This window comes from Vicugna pacos, chromosome 1 (assembly GCF_048564905.1).
Source record: "Vicugna pacos chromosome 1, VicPac4, whole genome shotgun sequence".
NCBI classification, from domain to species: Eukaryota; Metazoa; Chordata; class Mammalia; order Artiodactyla; family Camelidae; genus Vicugna; species Vicugna pacos.
Genome location: NC_132987.1, coordinates 41,741,740 through 41,764,763, shown reverse-complemented (window position 1 = coordinate 41,764,763; position 23,024 = coordinate 41,741,740). Strand labels below are relative to the sequence as shown.

Below are 23,024 nucleotides of genomic sequence, written 5' to 3'. Positions count from 1 at the left end.
GGCAGTCCATCCCATCCACAACTCTACTCTGTACCACCCAAAATGAGGGTTGCCAGAAAACAATACCTGCAATATTTGGGACATACTTTTACTAAACAATGATTACTTGTTCACTTGAAGTTTCAGTTTAATTGGACGTGCTATTTTTATTTCTCCTAAATCTGGTAATCCTACTCAAAATAAAATACCTTGTATCCAATGTACCATAATAAAACTTGAAGGCCAGAATGAAGAGGTAAACAGTGGGTGGATGATGCTGCCTCCTACTGGTGAAATGTGGTAACATCATCCATCTTAGCAACATGTACACCCTGTAGGTGGCTTTCTTAAAAATAGCAAGCCACCAGACACTGTGGAGGAGAGGTGGAGTTTTCATTGTCCCGCTAATATTTTAGTCTAAATTTACTACTATTGTAATGCCACTACTTTTCATTTTCAGTGGTGCCAATATATTTCTTTTTCGCTATGTAGTTTTACACTTTTCTGTCAAGATTAGCAGAATGTTACCGCACATTCAGAACTTAACGCTTTCCTATCGGATTGCAGTATACTCTTTGGATATGTTTTAATTTGTACGTTTTCACTTGTAAAACTTCTTTAAAGTCACTGTCAGTACACGCCTATTCATTTTTCCTTACAAAAATATGATGTATTTTAAACCTGTCTTAAATGTTGGGTAAGGCACTGGCACAAAAAAAGGAACTCAATAAAATCATAGCTTTTTATTTTTATTTATTTGAAAGTTTTTAAATTTTAATTCTATCATGTTAGTAGGTAGGGTGTTACTACAGAGGAACCCGATGGGGGTGCCACATAAGAAGTCCCTAATAACAAGGACAAATGAGGCTTTCTAAGTGTATTCTCCGGCAGGAGTTGAGAAAAAGCTCTCACAGGCACTCCTCTCTCCGGATTTGTCAAGTGCAGGGTCTCGGAAATGAGCAGCGAATACTTCCCTCGCGCCCTGTCGCCCTGAAGCTCATCGGTTGTGACTGCGAAGCTCCCGCTTCCTCACCTGCCTGGTTAGGAGCCCAGGACCTGTGCATTGGCAGCTGGGGTACAAGGAGAATAAATGGTTTACTGATAAGAAAACATAAATCAGGAGACATTTCAACATCATTACACCTGTTACAATTGCTTGGTGCAGGATGGCAAGTGCATTCCCTTCCAGTACCGTATGCACTACGGACAACCATGCATGCTTTCTCGCTGATCCTGGGGATGCCTCGGGGCTACTTAAAGCCACACTCAATTGACCATAAGTAGCATACAAAATGACACCTGTTTATCCCTGGCTTGTGATTTGATAACTCTTGGAGAATACACATTTTTACCTGGGGCGCCTGGATACCAAAAACCTTAACCATGGAATAGATAACTCGCCGCAGAAGTTCGAGCCCAGCAGTCGACTATGGAAGAGAGGCTTCTGGACACAGGGGACTTTCCAACACTCTTAACTCAGGTTAAATTGACTCCACACACTGAGAATGTACATCTTCCATGTGTGCAGCTCATCACCCTATTCCACCCCAAGGCAGTGCAAATCATCCCTAGGGTATGATCTCCCCATCACTTCCCCTGTTCTCTCCCAGCTTCCACTCTGCAGCCCTCAGATGCTTTCTGGTGTGAAATAGCATCCGAAATGTCAAGTCCCCCCCCAACCCCGCCCCATTGCTCCCTGCTCCATCCCCAAGGCTGCGTCACTGTTATGAGCTGCCAGTGCCTGATGCTCTCTCGTGAGTTCCTCCCTGCAGTGGTTGGTTTGTTGTATGTGATATTCCTGATGTCAGAGTGAGCGTTTCCTCTGTGGTGGCCGGTGCCTTGCTTTGCCTCACTTCTACCTTTGGCCAAGCTTCTCAGCAATGCTGATCCCTGGAGAGGGTGGATGAGGGAAAATAGACGGACTGGTACAAATATTTACAACCACAAAAATAGCTCATAAACACCACCTTACTGACAGGTGTTTTTGTTTTGTTTTGTTTTGTTTTGCTTTGTTTTGTTTTACAATTTTTGCTTACCATCACGGCTTCAGAACTCTGGAGGAACTGGAATTGCTGTGCCTGTGTATACAGAGGCTCGCTTTGCTGGGACTGGGCAGGAACTGGATCCTCTTCTTCTCTGTGTTCATCTAAGCAGTACCTGGCCCAGCTTTGATGTTCTATAAATAATGGTTATGGTGATTGTGAAATGAATCCCCTGCTTTGCAGACTAGTGATCAACCTGATCTTTGGGCTGTATTGTAACAGGAGAGACACTTAGAGCACTGCCTGAACTTGAAGAGTTGAACTTGTCCTGGAACAGTAGTGGGAGGAAACTTGCCTCTGATCCTCCAGGCATTGTGAGAAGGGAGAAGGATACATGCGCTGGAACTCGTGGACTGTGTCCTCACATCAGATGATGGGGCATTTGTGGGTGAGCGGAATTCGGAATGTTACCGGAGGCAAGTTCATGTACCTGCTCCACTATGAGGCCAAACAAACGGAAACATTGAGGTTTGGAGCAAAGAAAGGTTTACTGCAGGGTTGAGCAAGGAGGATGAGGCAGCCTGTGCCCAAGAAAATCCCAAACTCCTCGAAGGGTTTCAGCAAAGCATATTTAAAGGCCAGATAAGGGGGGTGGGGGTCTCAGGGTACGTGATCAGCTCGTGCACAATTCACTGATTGGTTGATGTTGAGGTAACAGGGCAGCCAACACTATCAACCTCCAGTAGCCAGAAGGTCTGGGGGCTACATAATCTCAATCATCAAGTAGTTAACTTCTTCCTTTTGGTGGTGGTTGTAAGCACCTGAAAAACTCAGGAAACATACATGAGATACTATTATGGGTACTTCAGAAAGGAGCTACAGCAGAGGGTATGGGGGAGAGATCTGACCCTGGAAGGCCCCACAGGGTCCTGCTTGGTTACAAGAGGAGTCCTTCTCAGGAAATAATGTGATGACGCCCATGAATGGAGAGCTTGGGAGTCAAAGATGGCTGTGTCTTCTCTTACCCTGAATTGAAAGAGTGGCTCCCTCCATCCCAGGTCACACGAAGCTGTACTCCCCCTCCTGCTGCCCTAACTTTCACACCCAGCATCTTTTCTTTACTGAGTTGTTCTTTGGATTTCCTTCCTTCCAGGTCAGTTGCTGCCTATGCTGCAAAACCTTGAAGTACTTGATCTTTCTACTAACGGAAACATCGGTGGCAGTTTCAATAGTACTGCTCAGGGATTAAAAAGTACCTCAAACTTGAAAGTCTTGAAATTACATTCATGTGGATTATCACAAAAGAGTGCCACACTACTGAGTGAGTTAGCGATGGCTGACGTTTATACATAATTTTATTTTCTATTTAATTTTTTAAGCTGTTGGCAAATACAACAAAATATGAACAGTGGTTATGTTGAGGAATAAGATTATGGGTGATTTACATCTTCTTCACATTTTATTTATTTTCTATGTCTTTTACAGTGCGCATATACCTTCATGATTACAAAAATAACCTTCTAAAAACAACTGGCTCTGAAAAGGCCAGGATATTTTAGGTTTGAGAGAGATACAGGGCAAAATAAAAGTTTCTGTGCTACTAAAGCTCTCCATTTTCCTCTTAACTTTTGAAAATGCCAGTATTATTTTCTGCTTAGTAGCAGGAAGGAATTGATCCTGAAAAAAAGAACCTACCCCCTGTCCGCCCCTCTCCTGCCTACCACCTTGTAATACGTCAGAAAGGGATTTTGACCCTCTTTGTCGATGCTGTTTTAGACACTTGTGTGAGCTGAGAAAACTAGACAAGGTGCTGGGCAGAGGGCCTGAAGACTCCTCAGGGTTGGCAGAGGTGTCTGCTCACACGTTTCTATTCTCATATGCTCTAATCAAATTATGTTTTGCTTTCTTTTTGCTACACTAATTGCAGTCATTGCCTGAAAGACATGCAGAATTTGAAATCAATACTACTCCAAAAGAAGTCATCAGGATGAGGGGGTCTTGAGTGGTAAATGGGGATGTTTTAGGTAATGATTCTTCAATTCCTTGGGCATCCCCATGAACTCCGTGAACACCTGTGCGGGTACAAAAAAACCTATGAGCAGATGTTCATGGCAGCTTTATTCATAATAGTCAAAAACTGGAAACAGAACAACATCCTTCAGTGGGAGAATGGTGAAACAAACTATGCAGTATTACTCAGCAACCAGAAAGGAGAGAACTGCTGATCCATGCACCACTCGCATGAACTGCCAGTGAATTCTGCAGAGTAAAAAGGCCAGTCCCCAAAGTTACATCCTATATGATTCCATTTACATGATCTTCTCAAATTTAGAGATGGAGAACAAAATTATAGAGAGAGAGAACAGGTTAGGGATTGGGAGAGGGGTAGGTGGCAGGTGTCACTAAACAGCACAAGGGAGACTGGCAGTGATGGAACAGTTCTGTAGCTTGATTGGGGTGGTGGCTGTGCAAAAGCTACAGGTAACAAAACTGCATTGGATTAAACACACACACACACACACACACACACACACACACACACGTGCATGCATAACTGATGGAATCTGAATAAGCTCTGAATAGTACTTTCGTCCACTGTCTGGTTTTGTTACTGTACTATAGTTACGTAAGGTGTCAACAGTGAGGGCGGGTGAAGGTGCATGGACATCCCTGTACATTTCTTTTGAACTTCCTGTGAATTATTTCATAATAAAAAGTTTTTAAAGTAGACATGATAGTACAATGAACCTCCGTGTACCTATCACATGCTTCTACAATTACCAACTCTGGCCAATCTTGTTTCATTTGGATCCTCCACACTTACCTGTCTCCCTGATACTGTTCTGAAGCAATACGATCCCAGGCATCATTTCATTTTTATCCATAAACATTTCAGTAAAAAAATCTTTATTTTTCTATGTAACCGTAAGTCTACAAATCAGTTTCGTGTGGTTGGCATCTAATTCCTAGAGATTTTCCTTCTTAATCCATCAGGATTCATTATCTCATTTCATACATTTATTGAGTTATTTCTTATTTCCCTTTACAGGTTTTCCTTTTGCAACCTTCTTTCCTTTCTTATCTTTTGGAGAATTCTTTCCCTTCTTTTGCAATTTTAGCAGTTCTTCAAATCTCCCCAGTCCTCTCCAGACCATGATTCCACGCCACCACGCCTGAATCTGAAAACAAGACAAACCAGAACAGCGTCAGCTCGTATCACGGTGGACGGGGATGGTTACATCTCTTTGTTCCAGACTGTGGTTTTTAAGATGAGGAGAATGGAATGTGACTAGACCTCTAAACCTTATTTTCTCTCTTTCTCAATTGGCCAGCCATCCAGGCAAACAATTCTAAAAGTATTTAATGCTTTTATGTGCCAGGCACTGTTCTAGACATTTAGGAAACAGCAGTTAAATACCAACGTCCCCGACTTTGTAAGCCTCGTAGTCCAGTGAGGGGAAAAGACAGTAAACAATAAACACGTGACTGTGTACTTGACAGATGGTGGTAAGTGCCCCGGAAGTGGCTGCACAGCACGGGGAATCGGGAGGCCGGTCCCCGCCTTCCCTCTCGTTCCTGGACCGTGAGTGCTCCTACCGACAGCCGGCCCTCACTGGCTCTTGCGATCCTATTCCCTCGCACCTACTCAAGAACTTCCCTTCTCTAGGAGACTCTTCAAAGCTTCCAGTGGCTCCCCGTTCAGAATTAAAAACTCAAGTCCTTGCGATGGCTTACAAGGCCTTGTCTGACCTGTGCTCTCCCTCCTGACTTCCTAACTCTCCCCATGCTCACTCGCTCAGGCACATCCAGGCACCACCCAGCTCAGGGCCTTTGCCTGGAACACTCTTCCCAGTGTTCAGAGGGCTGACCCCTCCACTTCCTCAACAATTTGTTCAAATGTCATTGCTATGGACTGAATTATGTCCTCCCCTCCCCACAATTTATGTGTTAAAGCGCTAAACCCAGTGTCGTGGTATTTGGGGATGGTGCCTTGGGAAGTAATTAGGTTTAGGTAAGATCATGAGGGTGGGGCTCTTACGATGGAATGGTGCGTTTATGAGAAGAGACATCAGAAAGCTTGCTCTCTCTCTCTCTCTCTGTCTGTCTTATGAGGACATAGTGAGAAGGCAGCCAGCTGCACAGCAGAAAGGGAGCGCTCACCAGAAACCAAACATGCTAGCACCATGATCCTGGACTTCCAGCTCCCAGGACTACGAGAAGATACATTTCTATTGGTCAAGCTGCCCAGCTTATGGTATATTGTTACAGTCACCTGAGCTAAGACAATCATTTTTCCAATGAGGCCTACCCTGACCATCTCATTTAAAATGAAATCCCAATAATACACACACACACACTACTTCTGGCAACCTCAGTTCCCCTTAGTTTGAACTTTTTCCCAATACCACTTAATTGCTTTCTAGCATAGTATACAAATTTATGTTTTATATTCCATGTTCTTATTCCCATCACACTAGGCTTTAAGCAATATGAGGATAGAAATATTTGTCCATTTTGTTTGCTGCTTTTTCCAGTGCATAGAACAGTGCCTGGTATGTAGCAGAAGCTCAATAAGTATTTGTTAAATGAATGAATAAATGGATGAGGTAGCTGGAGGTATGCTGTTTTATATAAGGTGGATCAAGGGCAGGTATGAGGATATTTGAGCAGAGAATGAGCTGCGTGAGGGCCAGAGTTTTGTCCACATCTGGGCAAAGCACCTCTGGGCTGAGGCAGGAGCAAGCCTGGCCCTTGGGAAAATACAAAGGATCACATTTGTGACTGAAGTAAAGTGAAAACGGGAAGGGCGAGGTGGGGAGGGACAGCAGCAGATCAGTTAGGGTGGGGGTTTTCCCAGAGACAGTATTGCCTGGGAGAGGCATTCTGGAAATTTACTGGGCTTTTTGTTGTGTTAAGATTTAACAGTAATCAATTGCGTGACATGCATCCTTGTCCATGGACTTTCCAAGGGTGTGCGGGCTTGGACCGGTGGGAGCAACTCATTTTCAGAGCTTCAACTTCCATACGTGCCCCTCCCTAGAATGTACCTGCCTATGAACACAACTGCTGATTCTCTAGTCCCACCTCCCCCTTCACAACCGCCCCTCTGGGCATCCACCTGAGTCTGACTAGGGGGTATTGCCCTGAACTCCAAAAACCTCTGGGACGCCAAAAAAAGGGACAATTCAAAACAGCAGTTTTGGGGGGCAGGGGATAGCTCGAGTGGTAGAGCTTATGCTTAGCATGCAGGAGGTCCTGGGTTCAATCCCCAGTACTTCCTCTAAAAATAAGTAAGTAAACTTAATTACCTCTACCCCTTCAATAAAAAAAAAAAAAAAAGAGAGAGAGAGAGAGAGCAGTATTGATGTTGGCTCTAAGGACTGGGCAACCAGTCCTGGTGGTTTTGCCTTCAAGAAAACTGAAGTTGATTTGCCAGCTAAGAGCCTGCTGCCTACTTTCTGGGGTATATCTGGAAGAAGTTCAGAGATGTGTGAGGCATTGCCATTTAAAAGAAAATAATATGTGCAAAAAAAAAGCTGCTATTTTTGTCAACTTGTGAATTGAACAAGGTTTCTTAGTGTTTTACCTGTAAAATGAAAACTAGGAATAGAAATGATGCCAAACCCTGTGTCATCCTAGCAATAAGTAATATTCATGCAAGGATGTATAAACTATGTAAAGAAAATCTTTCCCACTTGCATATGTATTTTCCCCAAATCCTGTAAGTCAAATAATTAAATACCAAAATTTATAATAGATTTATTGTTTGGTTAATTTTATACTACTAATAATTGTAGTAAGACTCAATCCAGAACATTAAAACCCTATGATCACAGGGAAACATTTTTTAATTTCAAAATTGAATTTATTTGAATATTTTTGTAGCCCAGAAGTATGAAAGGTGATCTATAAATGACTTTAAAATTATATACATATATAAACACTATACACACACACACATATATATAAATATTAAGATGAATTCTGAGGGGAAAGTGGAATGGAAATATATGTTCAATAAGAAAAAGATATGACAACATTTTTGCATGTAAAATAGGAGCTCTTTAAAATATTTTGTAAATTGATGTTTACTGACATATTAGATCATAATGGTATTTAGATTCCATTGGCTACATTTAGATAACTCTGTTTTAAGATGTCACTGTGTAAAGTACACTGGAAAGTAAATTGTTTCACTGATTTAGACTTAGTAGCAAAACATGTTAAATATCAATTTTAAAATGTGCAAGATGGTGCGGGGTTTTTCAGAATGCTTTTCAGAAGTATCCCAAAAGTATTATCTTCATTCTTCCAGTGTAGTCATACTGAGTATACACAAACTAAAATTAATATCTTAATATAAAATTTTCTTTTTCCTTTATGTTGCAGCTTGGGCATTATTTTGATTTATTAAAATTACATGTTTTGGGTAGTTTATGTTATCTATGAGTTTAATTTCAGAAGAGTAAAGGAAGACACACACACAATAATTATTAGGAAAAGGAGGTTGTTAGGTGTGATACAGTTGAGGGCCCTTGTCAGAGGGTCTTCCAGACCAAAGACTAACTCTTATTCCAGGTGCAATGGAACATCGTCGATTTCAGCAGAGGCGTGGCAAGACCTGGCCTGTGTTTTAACAGCACCAGTCTGACTGCTGAGTGGCAGATGTATCCTAGGGGGAGCAGGCGAGGAAGTAGGGACACTAGTTGAGGACTAATGCTGTCATCTGGGTGTGAGATGATTGGGGCTGGGACCCACTGAATGAAGACTACTGAATACTGACTGAAGTCGACACATTCCTGGTCTACCCGGGGTATCCCTATGTCTCCAGGGGCTTGGTGGGCAAGGAGAGGGACTCGGCTCTTAGCCCTTTGACCCTAGCTAGTGGCAGAGTGGAACTCTGGTCTCTAGACCTCTGCTCCATAAATGCTTTCATTTCTGATTTTTCAGCCTTATCTTACTGGCTTCGTTAATATAAGCTTTTCATTCTAGTGAGTAGTCCAACAGTTTTAGATCATTTGGGGATTTGAAATTTGGGTTTCTTTTGCCTATTTGTTGGCTTCTTACCTGACAAACAGAAAAGGAACAGAGAAGACAAAAAATGCTAGGGTGATGTTCAAAAATCTCTTGCTTAGCCCTGGGGATATGAAAGTAAACAAGAATCCCTATTCTCAAGGAGGACAAGGTACAGACGCACAAAGAGCAGCCCCACAGGGTAACCTGTAAAGTGTAGCATTAACCCACTCCAAGCATCTCTGAATATATGATCCAGAATTTTTGCTGGTTTTACCTTTGTTGCCATTATTTTCATAATTCTTGTATTTTTAAGATATTCCCGCACAGCCTCACTGCCTTGGGTGCACACTTCCATTGGGGGTTCTTCCATGGGATTGTCCGTCAGTGTCAGAACCTTTAGATTCTCCAGACTATCCAAATTCTCCGGAAGATGGGTGATCAAGTTGTCCTCGAGTAGTAATTTTTTCAAAGCTGAAACAATTTAAAAAAATAGATTTGTCTTAAAAATAAGCAAAATTAAAACATGTGTTCTTTAGTCCAATCACTTTGAAATATTTGTTTCCTGCTGGGCCATGTAGCAAAAGACATCACATTTAATGAGGCAAACCAAGTTCTCTTTTTTATAACAACCCAAAGTTATTGGAGCCAGTGTTATTAGGTATTAGAGACAGGAAAACAGTTAACACCAAAAAATGTTGAGAATATTTCCACTCCTCCAGGGACCAAGGACAGGATAAAAATGCATGGTCAGGAGCTTGACTCAGGAGAACTGTATACCCATCCCCTGCTTCTAATCTTTGAGTGTCCTGTGGGTCGGCAACAGCTTCCATTCATATTCCTTCATCCTCCTTTCATTAAAAAAATCATCGTAGTTTGGAAACATATCTGTAAACACAAAGATGCAGCACACTATGGCAAAAAATCCCACTTTTTAATCTGGTTCCACTAGGAGCTCAGCCGAAGCCTGTAGAGTAGATGGGTGGGTTTACAAATAAAAAATGGTTTAGCCTAGTGGAAAAATGTTTGTGTGTCTAAATATGAATCTATGACTTTTTCATGTCAATCATATAGCTCCAAAAGTCCCTCCTTGCTAATTTCATCACTCTGGGTCATACTTTTCCTTTTATTCAGGTGACTTAGTGACCTAATGCAAATTTACTACAGAGTCCCCAATTCCAAATTCTGGCAGATAGTAGGTAGTCAGTAAATTCTTGTTCGTGGTATAATGACTGTACGGGTACGGATGAATGCTAATTTTCTTAGCAGTTGCTATTTACTTTTCAGTTCCCAATGAACAATCTAACCGCCTTTGTGAGGCTGTTAGCATATTAATCAGGCACCTGGTCTTCCCCACATCACTAGGAAGCCCTGCAAGGAGGTAATGTGGTAGGTCTCAGCTCTCAACACTGAGGTTGGTCTTCAGCAGTGCAAGGAAGCCTTCAGTCATGGGAAATCCTGACCTCAAACTCTACTGGGCTGCGAATCTACAAAGATTCCTCACCTTGCGCTTGGCAAATGGCATCTGGAAGTTGCTTAATCAGATTGTGGCAGCAATCAAGAATTTCCAGGTTAGGCATTGATCCCAAGGATACAGGAAGTTCCTCAAGATGATTGTTCTCTACATACAGCTCTTTAAGACTCTGAAATAACATGAGCATATAATAATCCTTACATTGATAAAGGAATTATAATGACCAGAATCACCTCTGAGTTCCCATGTTCTTTCAATGAGGATATTATGCTTTGGGATAAAGGGAAAAACATTTAAAGACCCATCATCAAAAATTACAATTATTTTTGTGTTAAGCCATTAGATGTGGTTCCCATGTATGTAGGGAAAAGAGAACACAGGAATCTGGTGTTTATTTGTTTCAGGAGAATTTTGTGGAAAAAACAATTTGGATCATTTAACTACAAATGTCATTTTGCTCCTGTTCAGTAGCCAAATATCGGTGGCAGTTGCTATAGTACTGTAATTGTCTCAAATATCAATCCAGCATTGCCCAAGTGGAAATAGCCAAAATGTACAGAGAACAGGCTAACTATATTCAAATTCACTGGATAAAAATTTAACATCTGCATTTCACTCTAAGACTCTGGAGAGTGTTGCATGACATGGACAAGGAGCAAGTTGATGAAAGGAGTTCTGCGAACACAGGGCAAAGGGATGGAGAATTAGGAAGAGGTGAGAAGTACCTGTGCTATATATGCCATTGCTCAGTTTCATGACTGGGAGTTATGCAGTGGCTTAAACCTACTTTATCAGTATTAAGAGTGTAGCACCAGGAACATGAAAAAATAATTCTTTTAAGTCTGCATACATAAAGACACAACAGTATGGCTACTTTGAATGATGCTATCTTGTTGCTCTGCTAGGACTGAGCACAGTGCTGTGGACCCATCTTTAGCATGAACCTGGTGCAATAGTTAAATAAACCATGATTCGCTGTCCACCATGCTGGGAGGGAAATCAGACCACCCAATCTAAACTGCAGAATCCCAGCCATGTCATCTGTATGATATTTTAGCTTCAAAATAATACAATTTTCAGGGAATACTTACAAAAAGTAGAAATTAATTGGAAAGTGGCATGGCTCAATTTCTGCAAATAAAACATGTCAAACCCCACAGAAGAAATGAGTATGGCATGACATATCCAAGAGCAGTCACAATAAAATGTTCTTTGAGTGTGGGTTGTTAAGGAAGACAGTGGGAGCTTCAAAGTGTAATAATGACTGCTTGCTGGGAGCTGGAAATCTAGTATGGATAAGTCCACAAGCATGAGAACCCCACCATGTTTTCTCAGTGTCAGCCAGTTGAAGGGAACAGTGGGCGTGTACTTCCTTGCCTGCTCGTTTTGGGAGGCTTACCTGTAGTTTCCTAATGCATTCTGGTAGATGGGTAAGCTTGGCTCCCTGATCTTGGCCAATGTATAATTTCTCTAAAGACTCCAAAGAAAGAATTTCTTCTGGAAATGAAGAGAACTGATTCCCGCTTAGTCCAAGAATCTTCAGTTTTGAAAGTGAACCAAAGTCTGAAGGTAACTGGAAGTATTCCGAAACGATAAGTGTCAAGATTATTTTTGACAGTAAGGAAATAAATTAGGCTTTTAGTCTAGGGGCAGATTGTTAAAAAAAAAAAAAAAAGTAGAGCAATTTAAAATCTACTGATGAAAAGTTGGCACATATGTTTGCATTTATAGTATTTATACTTGTAGACCTAAAACCTGGAGTTCTACCTTTTCCCCAGCCTCTTTGCTCTTTACTATTTTAAATTGGAACAATTTTTAACCTAATTTATTGCAAATTTTTAAATTGTAGTGTAGCAATGCTTGACACTATTGAAAGAAAAAGTACTCAGCTTATTAGTGTAACATTGCAACTATAATATAAGAAGGTCTTATATTAATAACTAATAACTAATCAGATATTAGAACTAATCAACTTGATCAGTTATTAGAACTGATCAATTTAGTGACATGACCTCTCACCCTAAAAGGCTTTAGAGCAGCGGTTTTGAAGCTTTAGTTGAAATCTCAATTGGAAGCAAACAATGAAGACTATTATGATTATATCTTCTGCTCTCCAGTGAATCCCAAGGTTGTCTGTCCTGGTATCAGGCAGGCATTTCACAGACTCCCAGACTTTCAGATTTGGAAGGTCTTAAAAAGGTCCCTGTTGTAACCCTCTAATATGGCAGCTAGCCATCCAGCTCTTGTTTAAACACCACCTGCTGGGATGAAAAGCTCACTGGATAAATACCACTACTTATCATATTTCTTTCTCCTGTCAAGCCAAAATCTGCATCACTATTTACATCCACCAATGGGCCTCTTTCTGGCCCTCTGGAACCACATGGAAAAATCTCATTCTTAAAATATGTGACACGATCATTCTTTTGATTGTGTTAGAGATGCTTATTTTCTTGTAGAAAAAAAGGCCCAGGTCTGTATCTTAATAGCTTCTTAACTTGTTTGAAACACAGTTCCCTTATGTGGCTTTATTCCTCAGTGGGAGTCCTCACGGGTCCTTGCTTTAGTTCTTGGACTTTCCTTCCATCCATTCCCTCATCTACCACTCTACCTTTCATGAGAATGGTTAGAAGAGTTCAGCTCAGCTCACCTCTCTACAGTGGATGAATGGATAAATAATTAGGGAACAGTTATCCCCATAGTGGGCTTTCTTCTGATCTACCAGCCAAATGTTTCACACACCTGGAAACTGCCATAAGACATTTTTCTCTTTATTGTGTAGGGTTAGGGCTCATTTTCTTAAAAATGCCATAAAAATAAAAAATTTTGTTTAAAATTCTGTAAGTATGCTATATATACAAGTTTATTTATTTATTTACATTTTAAAAAACCTCAGAACAAGCCCACCTCCAAAGAAATTTATGTTGAAGCTTCCCTTCTCGGCTATTTCAAAATTCTTCAGGCCCTTAGATCCCTTCCATGCAAAGCATCTGCATTCAATGCAGTCCAAAATAATGGGGAGCGAGTCTTCAATCCAACCACTTCATTGTAACCTAGTCATTCACTCTTACTGTTGTTTACTTAGCTCATAGGTTTAGCTTTTCTTTTTCAGGAGCCCATTGAATGTTTAATGATTTTTTTGTCAGGATATTCAAGATCCAATAATTAATCCCATCATAGTCATATTAAAGTATAGCGGAAATAAATTTGGGTGTACAGAAAACCTGCACTGCGTCAAATAAGAACAATTATTGCTGACATTATAACTGAATGGTAGCTATTTTGAGGCTGAGCTTTCTCCTTTAATAGAAATTTACCATACAAATAAAATCCATCTAGATTCACACTGAAAGTCAACTATTTTTGCCTCCCCCTAGGCAAGCAAAAGCTACTGGCTAGGCTTCAGGCTCCAGGAACCCAGGAGGTAAATCTTTGGGGTGGGAGAGAGAAGGAGCTGACTTAGAGGTCATGTGTCATTACGGAGAGAAATGCATGGGGAGGTTTCTGGAGGGGCTGGCATAATAGGAAGTTGAGAAAAGAAGACAACACAGAAATACCATCATAAGAACTGAAGAACGATAAGCAGTGGTACATAGAGATTTTCAGGTTCAACATCCTAACATTGATCATGTCCACATTTCGGTACAGTTTGACTTGCAGTAAAACTTGGTATTGGATGAGACTTAACTTTGGTAAGGAGCCATCTGTGTGTGATTCCCTCCTCCATCCTGGACTCTTAAAATGTCTCACAGGGAAGGATTAGGTAGCATTCATGACTCAATAGGATTTAAATGAATCGTGTTATACATCCCAAGGGCACTTTATATTTTGAGAATTTTACTCCCACTGTGGAATGACAGACTTCGTTCGCTATAAAAGGACCTTCTTATATCAGTGGCAGAATAGTGGGGTATGGGGAGGATGAGCAGAGGGTTCTTATACAACCTCGAAAATCCTCCAAGGTGGGTTATTTCCCAATTAGAGATTGAGTCCTAGTTTCTCTTCCTAAATCTTAAAAGTAATCCTCAAAATGTTTACCTCCTGAAAGTCAGTTTTAAAACTCCATAGCAGTGAGAAAAACCAAACCTCTCCCCTCAACAAAGCTCTAGAAATTGAAAACTGAGCAAAAAGATTAAAAAAAAAAAGCCAACTTTAAGGCTAGGACTTTTATAATGTATGAGGTACACATGAGTGTGGTGTTCTTTGTCAGGAAAAACAGACCTATTATTTGATTAGAGTTGCTGATCACCATATCTCTGTTTCTCTCTCTCTACAGTTGTCTCTTGCTTTTAACAGAACTCTGTTCTTTGAAATTTTCAGATATTAAAATATAATAAGGAAACAGGCAGCTGAACCCACTGCCCAAACTTTTCACTAATAAACCAAATGAAACACTGCAATGAAAGTTGACTTCTCCTACCATCCCCCATCCCCTCCTCATTTCCCTGACTTCCCCCCTCTCCCCAGAGGTAGCCATTATCAGGAATTTAGTGAGCTTTTTTCCACCATTTATTTTTACACTTTTATTACATATAAAAAATCCATAAAATATGTGCTGTGTATATGTAGTTTTGTGTGATTAAAGATTTATATATGATACAAGGTTCTGCAAGTAGGTGCTTGACTTTTTTAATAAATACCACAATTTTGAGATCTATCCACGTTGGCACATAAAGCTTCAGTTCACTTACATTATTGTACAGTATTCCATTTTATGAGTATACCACAAGTTACATGTGACTCTGTCTACCAGCTGGCATTTAGATTATCTCCCATACTCATGATTATCGACAATGCTATGATGAAGGCTTTTGAACTTACCGCCCTGCACATGTAGGGGAGTTTCTCTACAGACATATCTGGTTTTGTAGTTTCCCACCAATGGAACATTAAGGCCTAAGGCTGTATGTGTCAGAAAACTCTGCTGTTTCAGGAAGCCTTTTTCGGAGGGGGTCTTTGTTAAGGAGATGGGCCCTGCAGCCCAGCAGCTGTGGGTTAGAATGCTGGCTCTATCACGTGCCAGTGTGTGGCCCTGACAAGTTAAGCTCGCCACACCTCATTTTCCTCATATATGATTGAGGATATTATCACCGACATCGAAAAGTTCTTGTGAGTATTAAATGAGCTAATATATAGAAAACATTTAGCTCAGTGCCTGGCACCTACCCATTGTAAATAAACATCACATTACTACTGCTATTCAGGGGGGTTAAAGTAACATAAACGATGACCTTGTTGGAGATATTTGTTAAGTCCAGATTTTCACCCATAAACCCAGTTCTAATTTTCTCCTGTTTAGACCCAGAACCATACCAATTTCGAGACGGAAGGGCCCCTGATGAGAGCACAGTGGCAGCCAGGAAGGGAATCAGTACCTGGCTTATTTTATTATCGTCCAGCGCCAGGATTTCCAGGTTCTTCAGCGCAGAGATCTGCAGTGGACAGCGTTCCAGGTGGTTCTGGCTGAGATCCAGGAAGCGCAGGCCGACCAGGCGCCGGCAGCAGCGCCGCAGCACCCGCAGGCTCGTGTTGCGCAGGTACAGCAGGTGCAGCGACGTCCACCTGCAGACGAGGTGCGGCACCTTCTCCAGGGGGTTCCCGCTCAGCCCGACCTCCGTCATCTGCGAGAGCTCGGCCAGGGTGTGCGGCACGGCGTGCAGGCGGTTGTAGGATAAATCCAGCACCGACAGCTTGGTACACTGGCACAGCGACTCGGGGAGCACAGGCAGGCTGTTGTAAGCCACGTAGAACTTCTTCAGCTTCGTCAGGTTCCCAATCTCTTCTGGGATGACAGTCAGCTTGTTCTCATCCAGGTCAATGATCTCCAGGTTGTCGAGAACGCACAGCTCCAGAGGGAAGGCTTCAAACTGGTTCTGTTTCAGGTGGATCTCCCTCAGTTTGGTCTGGTTCACTATTTCCTTGGGCAGAGATTTCAGGTGGTTTCCGGCCAGTCCGAGCAGCTCGAGGTGGTGGAGGAGTTTACAGATGATGATGGGGATCTCCTGCAGGTCCGTGTGGTAGAGGCGGAGCTCTCGCAGCTTGCGGATGCCGCTGAGCACAGGAAGGGCCGAGGCTAGGAGCGGGTTGTCGCTCAGGTCCAGGCCCTCCAGGTTGCTCAGCTTCGCCAGCTCGGGGCACAGGTTCCTCACCTTGTTCTTGTTCAGGTAGAGGATTCTGACATTCCTTAAATGCTGAATATCCTCGGGGATTTCTGCAATCTGGTTGTTTTCCAGATGCACCTCCTCTAATTCTTTTAATTCTAAGATCTCCGCTGGAATGGTAGCCAAGTTCTGATTAGAAGCATCGATGAAAAATGTTCTATCAGAAACCTGTTGTAGATCATTTTTCTGATGACTTCTAGATGAACGTTCTACTGATTTTACGGTATCACTTGACATTATTCTGATGGAAAGTTCAAATAGTCAAAATCTGAAATATTGTGAAAAGAAGGGGAAAAACTCGGTTTATTGTTTACCTGCCACCAGACTTGGTACCCTTAAGAGAAATAAACGTTAAATGTTGATTAAATCTAGTGCTTGACACTATGACACAACATAAAAGGATTTTGTGTTTCATGTTGGGAGAAGAATAAAGTGTAGACTCTTCTTTGTCCTAATAGGTTGACTCATATATATTAAAAAAAAGTGTCTAATTTCAGTTTTTAGAAATGCTTATTTTGATTCTATTTTCAGGTTGGATGTAGAAGTTTGCAAAAGATCATTGCTCTTACCATGAACACTGAGGAAAACACTAGGAAAGATTAGTATTTTAAAATATGGCTTTTTTTCCATAAAGCCACCAGAAAGTTGTGGATACAAAAAAAGGCTGAAAGAATTAAATTCTAGAGATGGACTAGTCCTTCCTAAATAAGGAGAGACTAGTGGGCACTTTCATGCCTGGTGGCATTTTCAAGTCTGGGGACTGGCAGGTGGAGAAATAAGGCTCCATAGGTATAGGTAAAAGAATTCCTGGAATAAGGAGAAATGAGCCAAACTTTTAACAGCCATGTGTGAGCTGGCATGGTGGATTAGAATCTGTGAAACCGAGGGTAGTCATCAGTTAGATCCATTAAACTATAACTCGCTTTATTAACCTGCCTTCACCCATCAAGCACACATTAATTGTTTTTACAAATACATGTGTATCCTCCAAGTATCAGGCAGCCTAAACGGTAAGATACAAGACCCCCTCCCCACCCCTATAGATAGTATGTCTGATGTAGGAGTCGTAAGATGTTTGCCCAATTAGTTTTCAGGTACTTGAAGTCAGCTGTTGTCCAATCGGTGCTCCAGCCAGTTAAGACTGGTTGGGACTGCTGACCCTGCAACTGGGCATGAGTGAGGGTTTGACTGGTGACCAGTTGGTGTCAGAGGGTCAAAAACTCCACCCTCAGAGCATGCTAATGCCACCATATTCCGAACATGCATCCTGTGAAGAAGCATGTAGCTTAGTTGTACCCGTGAAGAATGACAATTACCTTACCTTTTTCTTATCTCCAACTACCTTTCCTCACACTCCTCACGCCTCAGGCCACCCTTCTTTATCTCATAAATATCCTGGGCTCCTCATCTTTGAGGAGGTGGATTTGATTTGTTCTCTTGTGTTCTTGCTTGGCTACCTTGTGAATAAACCCTTTCTCTGCTGCAAATCTCTGTATCTCAGTGTTTGGCTTGCTGTGTGTCAGGCAAACAAACCTGATTTAATAACGCCTGGAGCCCAAATACAGAGTCAGTTCTTCCCACCAGCTAGTTCTCCCCTATTTGACTGGAGCTGACTCAGTGTCCCTAGAGAAAATTGTAGGCAGGACTAAAAAGTAGAGAGAGATCCTGTTGTCTCATGGTCTTAGATTCCTACACCTGGTGGGATTTGAAATTGCAGTGAATCGAAATGAACTAAAGTTGCAAACCAGAAAGAAATTGAAAGGAGAGATAGGTCATGTCCATGGATGAGAACTCTCAGTGTTAAGATGTCAGTCATCCCAAATTGATCTATTGTTTCAGTGCAATCCCAATCAAAATCTCAGCAAAGTTTCTTTTTGGTAGAAGCTCACAGTCTGATTCTAAAATTGTTACTGAACATAAGATTGTGTGCCCAATGCACCGTGAGGCCAAGCAAACTGAAACATCGGGGTTTGGAGCAGAAAAAGGTTTGTTGCAGGGCAGAGCAAGGAGAACGGGTGGCTTGTGCCCCACAAACTCCCTGAAGGGTTTCAGCTGAACATTTTTAAAGGCCAGCTGAGGGAGGGTCATCCCAGGGTATGTGATTGCCTGGGCACAATTCTTTGATTGGTTGGTGGTGATTGAATCCTCAGGCACAGCTAATGATAAAGGTGGATTCTCCAGGTGAGATATTGTGATATAATAAGAAATATATGGTATTGCTCTTTGTTCCCAAGTTCCTGACACAAGAGTTTCTAAAATCCTCAGAATTTTCTGAGTAATAGGAAAGGAGAGGAGTGGAACATCTTTTGTTATTCAAAATAAGCCCCTTTCAACTACACCTGAGTTTATACTAATGCGTGACTCTTGTTGGGCCCCCAGAAAGCTTCAGGATGGAGGCTGGTTGCCAGAGGAAACAACCCATTAGAGGTGTGGACCTTACGGCCCTAGCCCCCAGCCTCAGGGAAGGGGAGAGGGGCTGGAGATTGAGTTAAATCACCTATGGCCAATGATTTAATCAATCGTGCCTATGCAATGGAACCTCCATAAAAACCTTTATTTTTGCATGGAGAGCTTTTGAGTTGATGAACATATGGAGTGCTGGGAGGGTGTTGTGCCCTGAAAGGGCATGGAAGCTCTACATGCCTTCCCCACACCGGCCCTATGCATCTCTTCCATTTGGTTATTCCTGAGTTGTACCCTTTATAATAAACTGGTAATAGTAATGTAGGGAAGCAACACTTGCCACCCCAAAATGTCTCTTTGGTGTGCAGATTATTTCAGGGTGAATATAATCAAGGCACAAATGGCTCAGGAAGAAACTTTAACCTTCTCTTTAACTGCCTAAAAGAATTTAGATAGAGGGTGTGTTCCCAGAATAGAGCTATCACCAGAGATATCTGCATAGAACATGGGCCAGGCGCGTTGGTGGAAACTCCAGGCAGTGCTTAAAGATCAGAGTCCACTCTGTATCCCATTATCTCTGGGTGGCCCATCAAAACATTTGCTTACCAAACATTTGCTTTTCCTTCCCGATGTAAGTTACTCTCCCTCCCTTTGAAGTCTCAGACCCCCCCAACATCCTCTTTTGTCTTTAGTTGAAGATGGTATGTAAGGTGAGGATTTCGGCCACTTTGGTGAGTTACTCAGTTTCCTCAGTGTTTCCCATGTATATGTGTTATTAAATTTTCTTCTGTTAATCTGTCTCAGGTCAATTTAATTCTTAGACTAGCCAGAAGAACATAGACGGATGGATGAAAATTTCTTCCTCCCTGTCAGTAAGTAAAGTGTTTCCTGAGTTCTGTGAACCATCAAAGCAAATTACTGAATCTGAGGAGGGAGGTGTTGGAACCCCTGATGTACAACCCATTGGTAGAAGTACAGATGACAACCTGGGACTTTTGACTGGTACCAGAAGTAGGAAGCAGCCTTGCTGGGAATAAGCCCTAAGCCTGTGGAGTCTGTGCTAACTCTGGGTAGTTAGCGTCAGAGGTAAATTATAGAACACCTAGTTAGTATCTGGAGAGAACTGGAAGATTGTTTGTTGTGCAAACCCCACAGAATTGGTATTAGAAGTGTTCCATGAGTAGGAACTGACGGAAGTATTGGGATATTGATATTCTTGATTGGTTGTCTTCTTAGGAGAAATGGAGAAATGATAGAAGAGGGGAAAATCTATAATTGGGTAATTATCCCTGAAAAATTTGTAGAGTGAGGAGTGTCACCAAGCTGGGATCCAGCAATCCTGTCCTTTTGAAAACCTCTGGCCAGTCACCTAAAGATGAAAAAGACCTTAGTGGAACATTCTTTTGGCAGAACTGTTAACTCGTGCTGAGCCACAGACCCCCAGCCCCACTGTTGCCAAATTATCGATCTGATATAGCTTCTCAAGACTTGTTTCCTTTAAATAAACTCAAAATGGCATTTTATCCATTTTCAAAAATGTTACTATTCTTCACTCCCACCTGTACCACCAAACTGTAGACCTAGTATTTCATAAATGAAGCCTCTTCTTTTTCTTTTTTAAAATTTGGTTTTTCAAACTGTCTTTCATTATGAGTGAGCAAGAAGGTTTTGGGCACGATATCATTCCTAATCACTGATTTACTTTCTCATCTCTTCAGAAAGTAAAAATGTAAACTTCACACAACTCACTCTTCTTTTATCCATGGGCCAGATCATTGTTAATAATAGAACACTAATTCTGTCATCTGCATATTCAGTACCCAAACATGCATGCCACACATGAAGGCAGCTTTTCAGATATTCATTGCAAAATTCAACCAGGAATTTAATTTGCTATGTGCAACAACTTACACAGCATTTACATTATATTTACAACTACTTACACAGCATTTACATTGTATTAGGCATTAAAGTTATCTAGAGGTGATTTAAAGGATACAGGAGAATGTGCATAGATTATATGCAAATATTATGCCATTTCATATAAGACTTGAGTATCCTTAGATTTTTGTATCTGAGTAGGTATTAGAACCAATCCCCAAAGATATCTAGTGACAACGAGGAATGACAGTATCTTCACATATTCTCTTTGGTTCTGATTTCTAGAAAGCTCAGATTCGAGTTTGACCTCCACTCTGAGTTCTTGACACATAAGCACTCAGTGAATCCACTTAGCTTTCCTGAAAGCCAGCTCAGAGGGGTGTCCCTCTCCCCTCCTCCTCTACCTGCCCAATCAGTGATTCTCAAGGGGAGGGTTTTTTTCCTGAACAGCATCCCTCCTCCAACTGGAAATCACTGCGGGTAACAAGAAATGTACTAATGGAAATGAGTTGTGCACATGGTAGTGTCTTTGTGACTGTCCTATTTGCTATACACTTGGACACTGCAGGCTGTAGTTCTGTGTAAATACTGATTTTGGTTTTGTTTTGCTACGGCAGATAGGGAGAACAGTGCTGTAGGTTCTGTTTGTCTAGTTAAAGCAGCTCTTACCTGTTTATTCTGTTCTGACCCTGTTTGTTAGTCACTCCCTCAAGCAAAAGTCTGACTCTGCCTTTCTTGCTCCCTTGGAAGATTATCCCTTTCTCCCCCTGGAGTAACAATTAATCCTCAGCTTCTCTTTACTTTCCTCTATTTTATTGACTCAAAATACTTAAAGGGGGGGGGGGCTAGGGAAAGGCAGAAGCTGAACTGTACCTGCACTCACACTTTCGTATTTCAAGCTATCTCTCAAAACTTTGTTGGTAGCACACATGGGGTGAACAGAAACACAATTGTGTTTTCTGTATCATGTTTAACCTGAAGAAACACTTCAAGTGATGCTTAAAATCTGTGGGATACACAGCGTTTCAAGAGACCTCTGCCTTGCCCAGCAGTTTCTTGGTAGTGGAGCGATGGTCTGGATTTGCCTGGTGGGGTAGCAGGAGGGAGGCAGGACTCGGATGTTTCATTTTTCGCCTTTGAACTGTTCTCCTAGATGGTCTGATATCACCTTGAGAATCTTCCTTCCACCTTTCCTCAGGCAAGGAGTCTCTGGCGGCTCCAGATCCCTGGCACGGCCCTTCTACTTCCCTCTCGTTGATCTACAGCAACCCCAAACAGAAGGCCTTTCCGCCCCTCCTTCCTCTTCTCTCTCGCAGTTCCAAGTACCAAATCCTGACCACGTTACCCTGAAAGTATTGCTGGGTGCTGTCCCCTTCTAATTCCCCGAAATCCAGCCTTAGGTGAAGCCTTATGATGTCTCCTGGGTTGGTGCAGACCTTAACCCTTCTAGGTCGTGTCAAATCCATCCTCCATCAGCTGTTTCCAATCTGAGAGCTCCCAGCATCCTGCCCCTTAACTGCTGTATTTCTCAGACGATGCACAGGGCTCCACGTGGATCTGGCCCCCGTTTGCCACTCCCTCCCACCCGGGCCCTAGCAGTCTGTGCTCATCTGGGCAGCCCTAAGTACCTGCATGTCTCCAGAATGCACCAAACAGTCCGGCCCTCTGACAGGTTCACTTGGGCCAATCAGGATATTACCTCCTCCAAGAAGCCCTCCCTGATGCCATTTCCCCTCTACAAGACTGACCCACAAGCTCCTTTATCCTCCCTTAGCTCCGTGTCCTATCCGTGCTAGTGCCACTCTCAGCTTCTGCACTTGCCTCCGCTGGTACGTGCACACTTTGGGGAGAGGACTGTGTCATAATCGTCTTTGTATCCCCGGCCCCTAGTCCATCAGCCATTTCCCCCTAGACCTCGAGGACTTCTCCCCGCAAAGGAGCCAGGCTGCCCTCTCTCTGTGTGTCTTTAACCAGGCAGGTGACCGGGACCTAGACGGGGTTACTAAGGAGCCTCCATGAAACGGGCGGACACTGCCTGCCCAGTCGGGCCTCAGTGACTAAGCGGGTGATGGCAGCGGATCGCGCAGCCGGCTGATTCCGGCGCTCTGGCCTTTCCGTGGGCCGGCTCCG

The 23,024-nt window shown here is 42.3% G+C and overlaps 1 protein-coding gene across 2 annotated transcripts; it reads right to left on the bottom strand.

The window, feature by feature from the left end:
- Positions 1–4,964: 4,964 nt before the first annotated feature.
- LRRIQ4 (leucine rich repeats and IQ motif containing 4) lies at positions 4,965–22,680 on the bottom strand. 2 transcript variants are annotated; one of them, XM_072961524.1, is made up of 6 exons: positions 21,768–22,680; positions 15,825–16,878; positions 11,849–12,022; positions 10,480–10,618; positions 9,253–9,449; positions 4,965–5,140 (listed from the first exon to the last, which is right to left on the bottom strand). In XM_072961524.1, the coding sequence occupies exons 2-6, from the start codon at positions 16,845–16,847 to the stop codon at positions 4,988–4,990; spliced, it is 1,686 nt and encodes a 561-aa protein (XP_072817625.1). In that variant the 5' UTR covers positions 16,848–16,878; positions 21,768–22,680; the 3' UTR covers positions 4,965–4,987. The 2 variants fall into 2 exon arrangements, with proteins under 2 accessions (XP_072817625.1, XP_006200887.1); XM_006200825.2 differs by having other exon boundaries at positions 22,523–22,680.
- Between the last annotated feature and the right edge of the window lie 344 nt (positions 22,681–23,024).

Coding starts and splice junctions, on each gene's coding strand:
- LRRIQ4 (XM_072961524.1), bottom strand. CDS start 16,847: ATGTCAAGTGATACCGTAAAATCAGTAGAACGTTCATCTAGAAGTCAT. Junction 12,023..15,824: donor ACGATAATAAAATAAGCCAG/GTACTGATTCCC, acceptor GAATACTTCCAG/TTACCTTCAGACTTTGGTTC. Junction 10,619..11,848: donor AATGCATTAGGAAACTACAG/GTAAGCCTCCCA, acceptor ATGTTATTTCAG/AGTCTTAAAGAGCTGTATGT.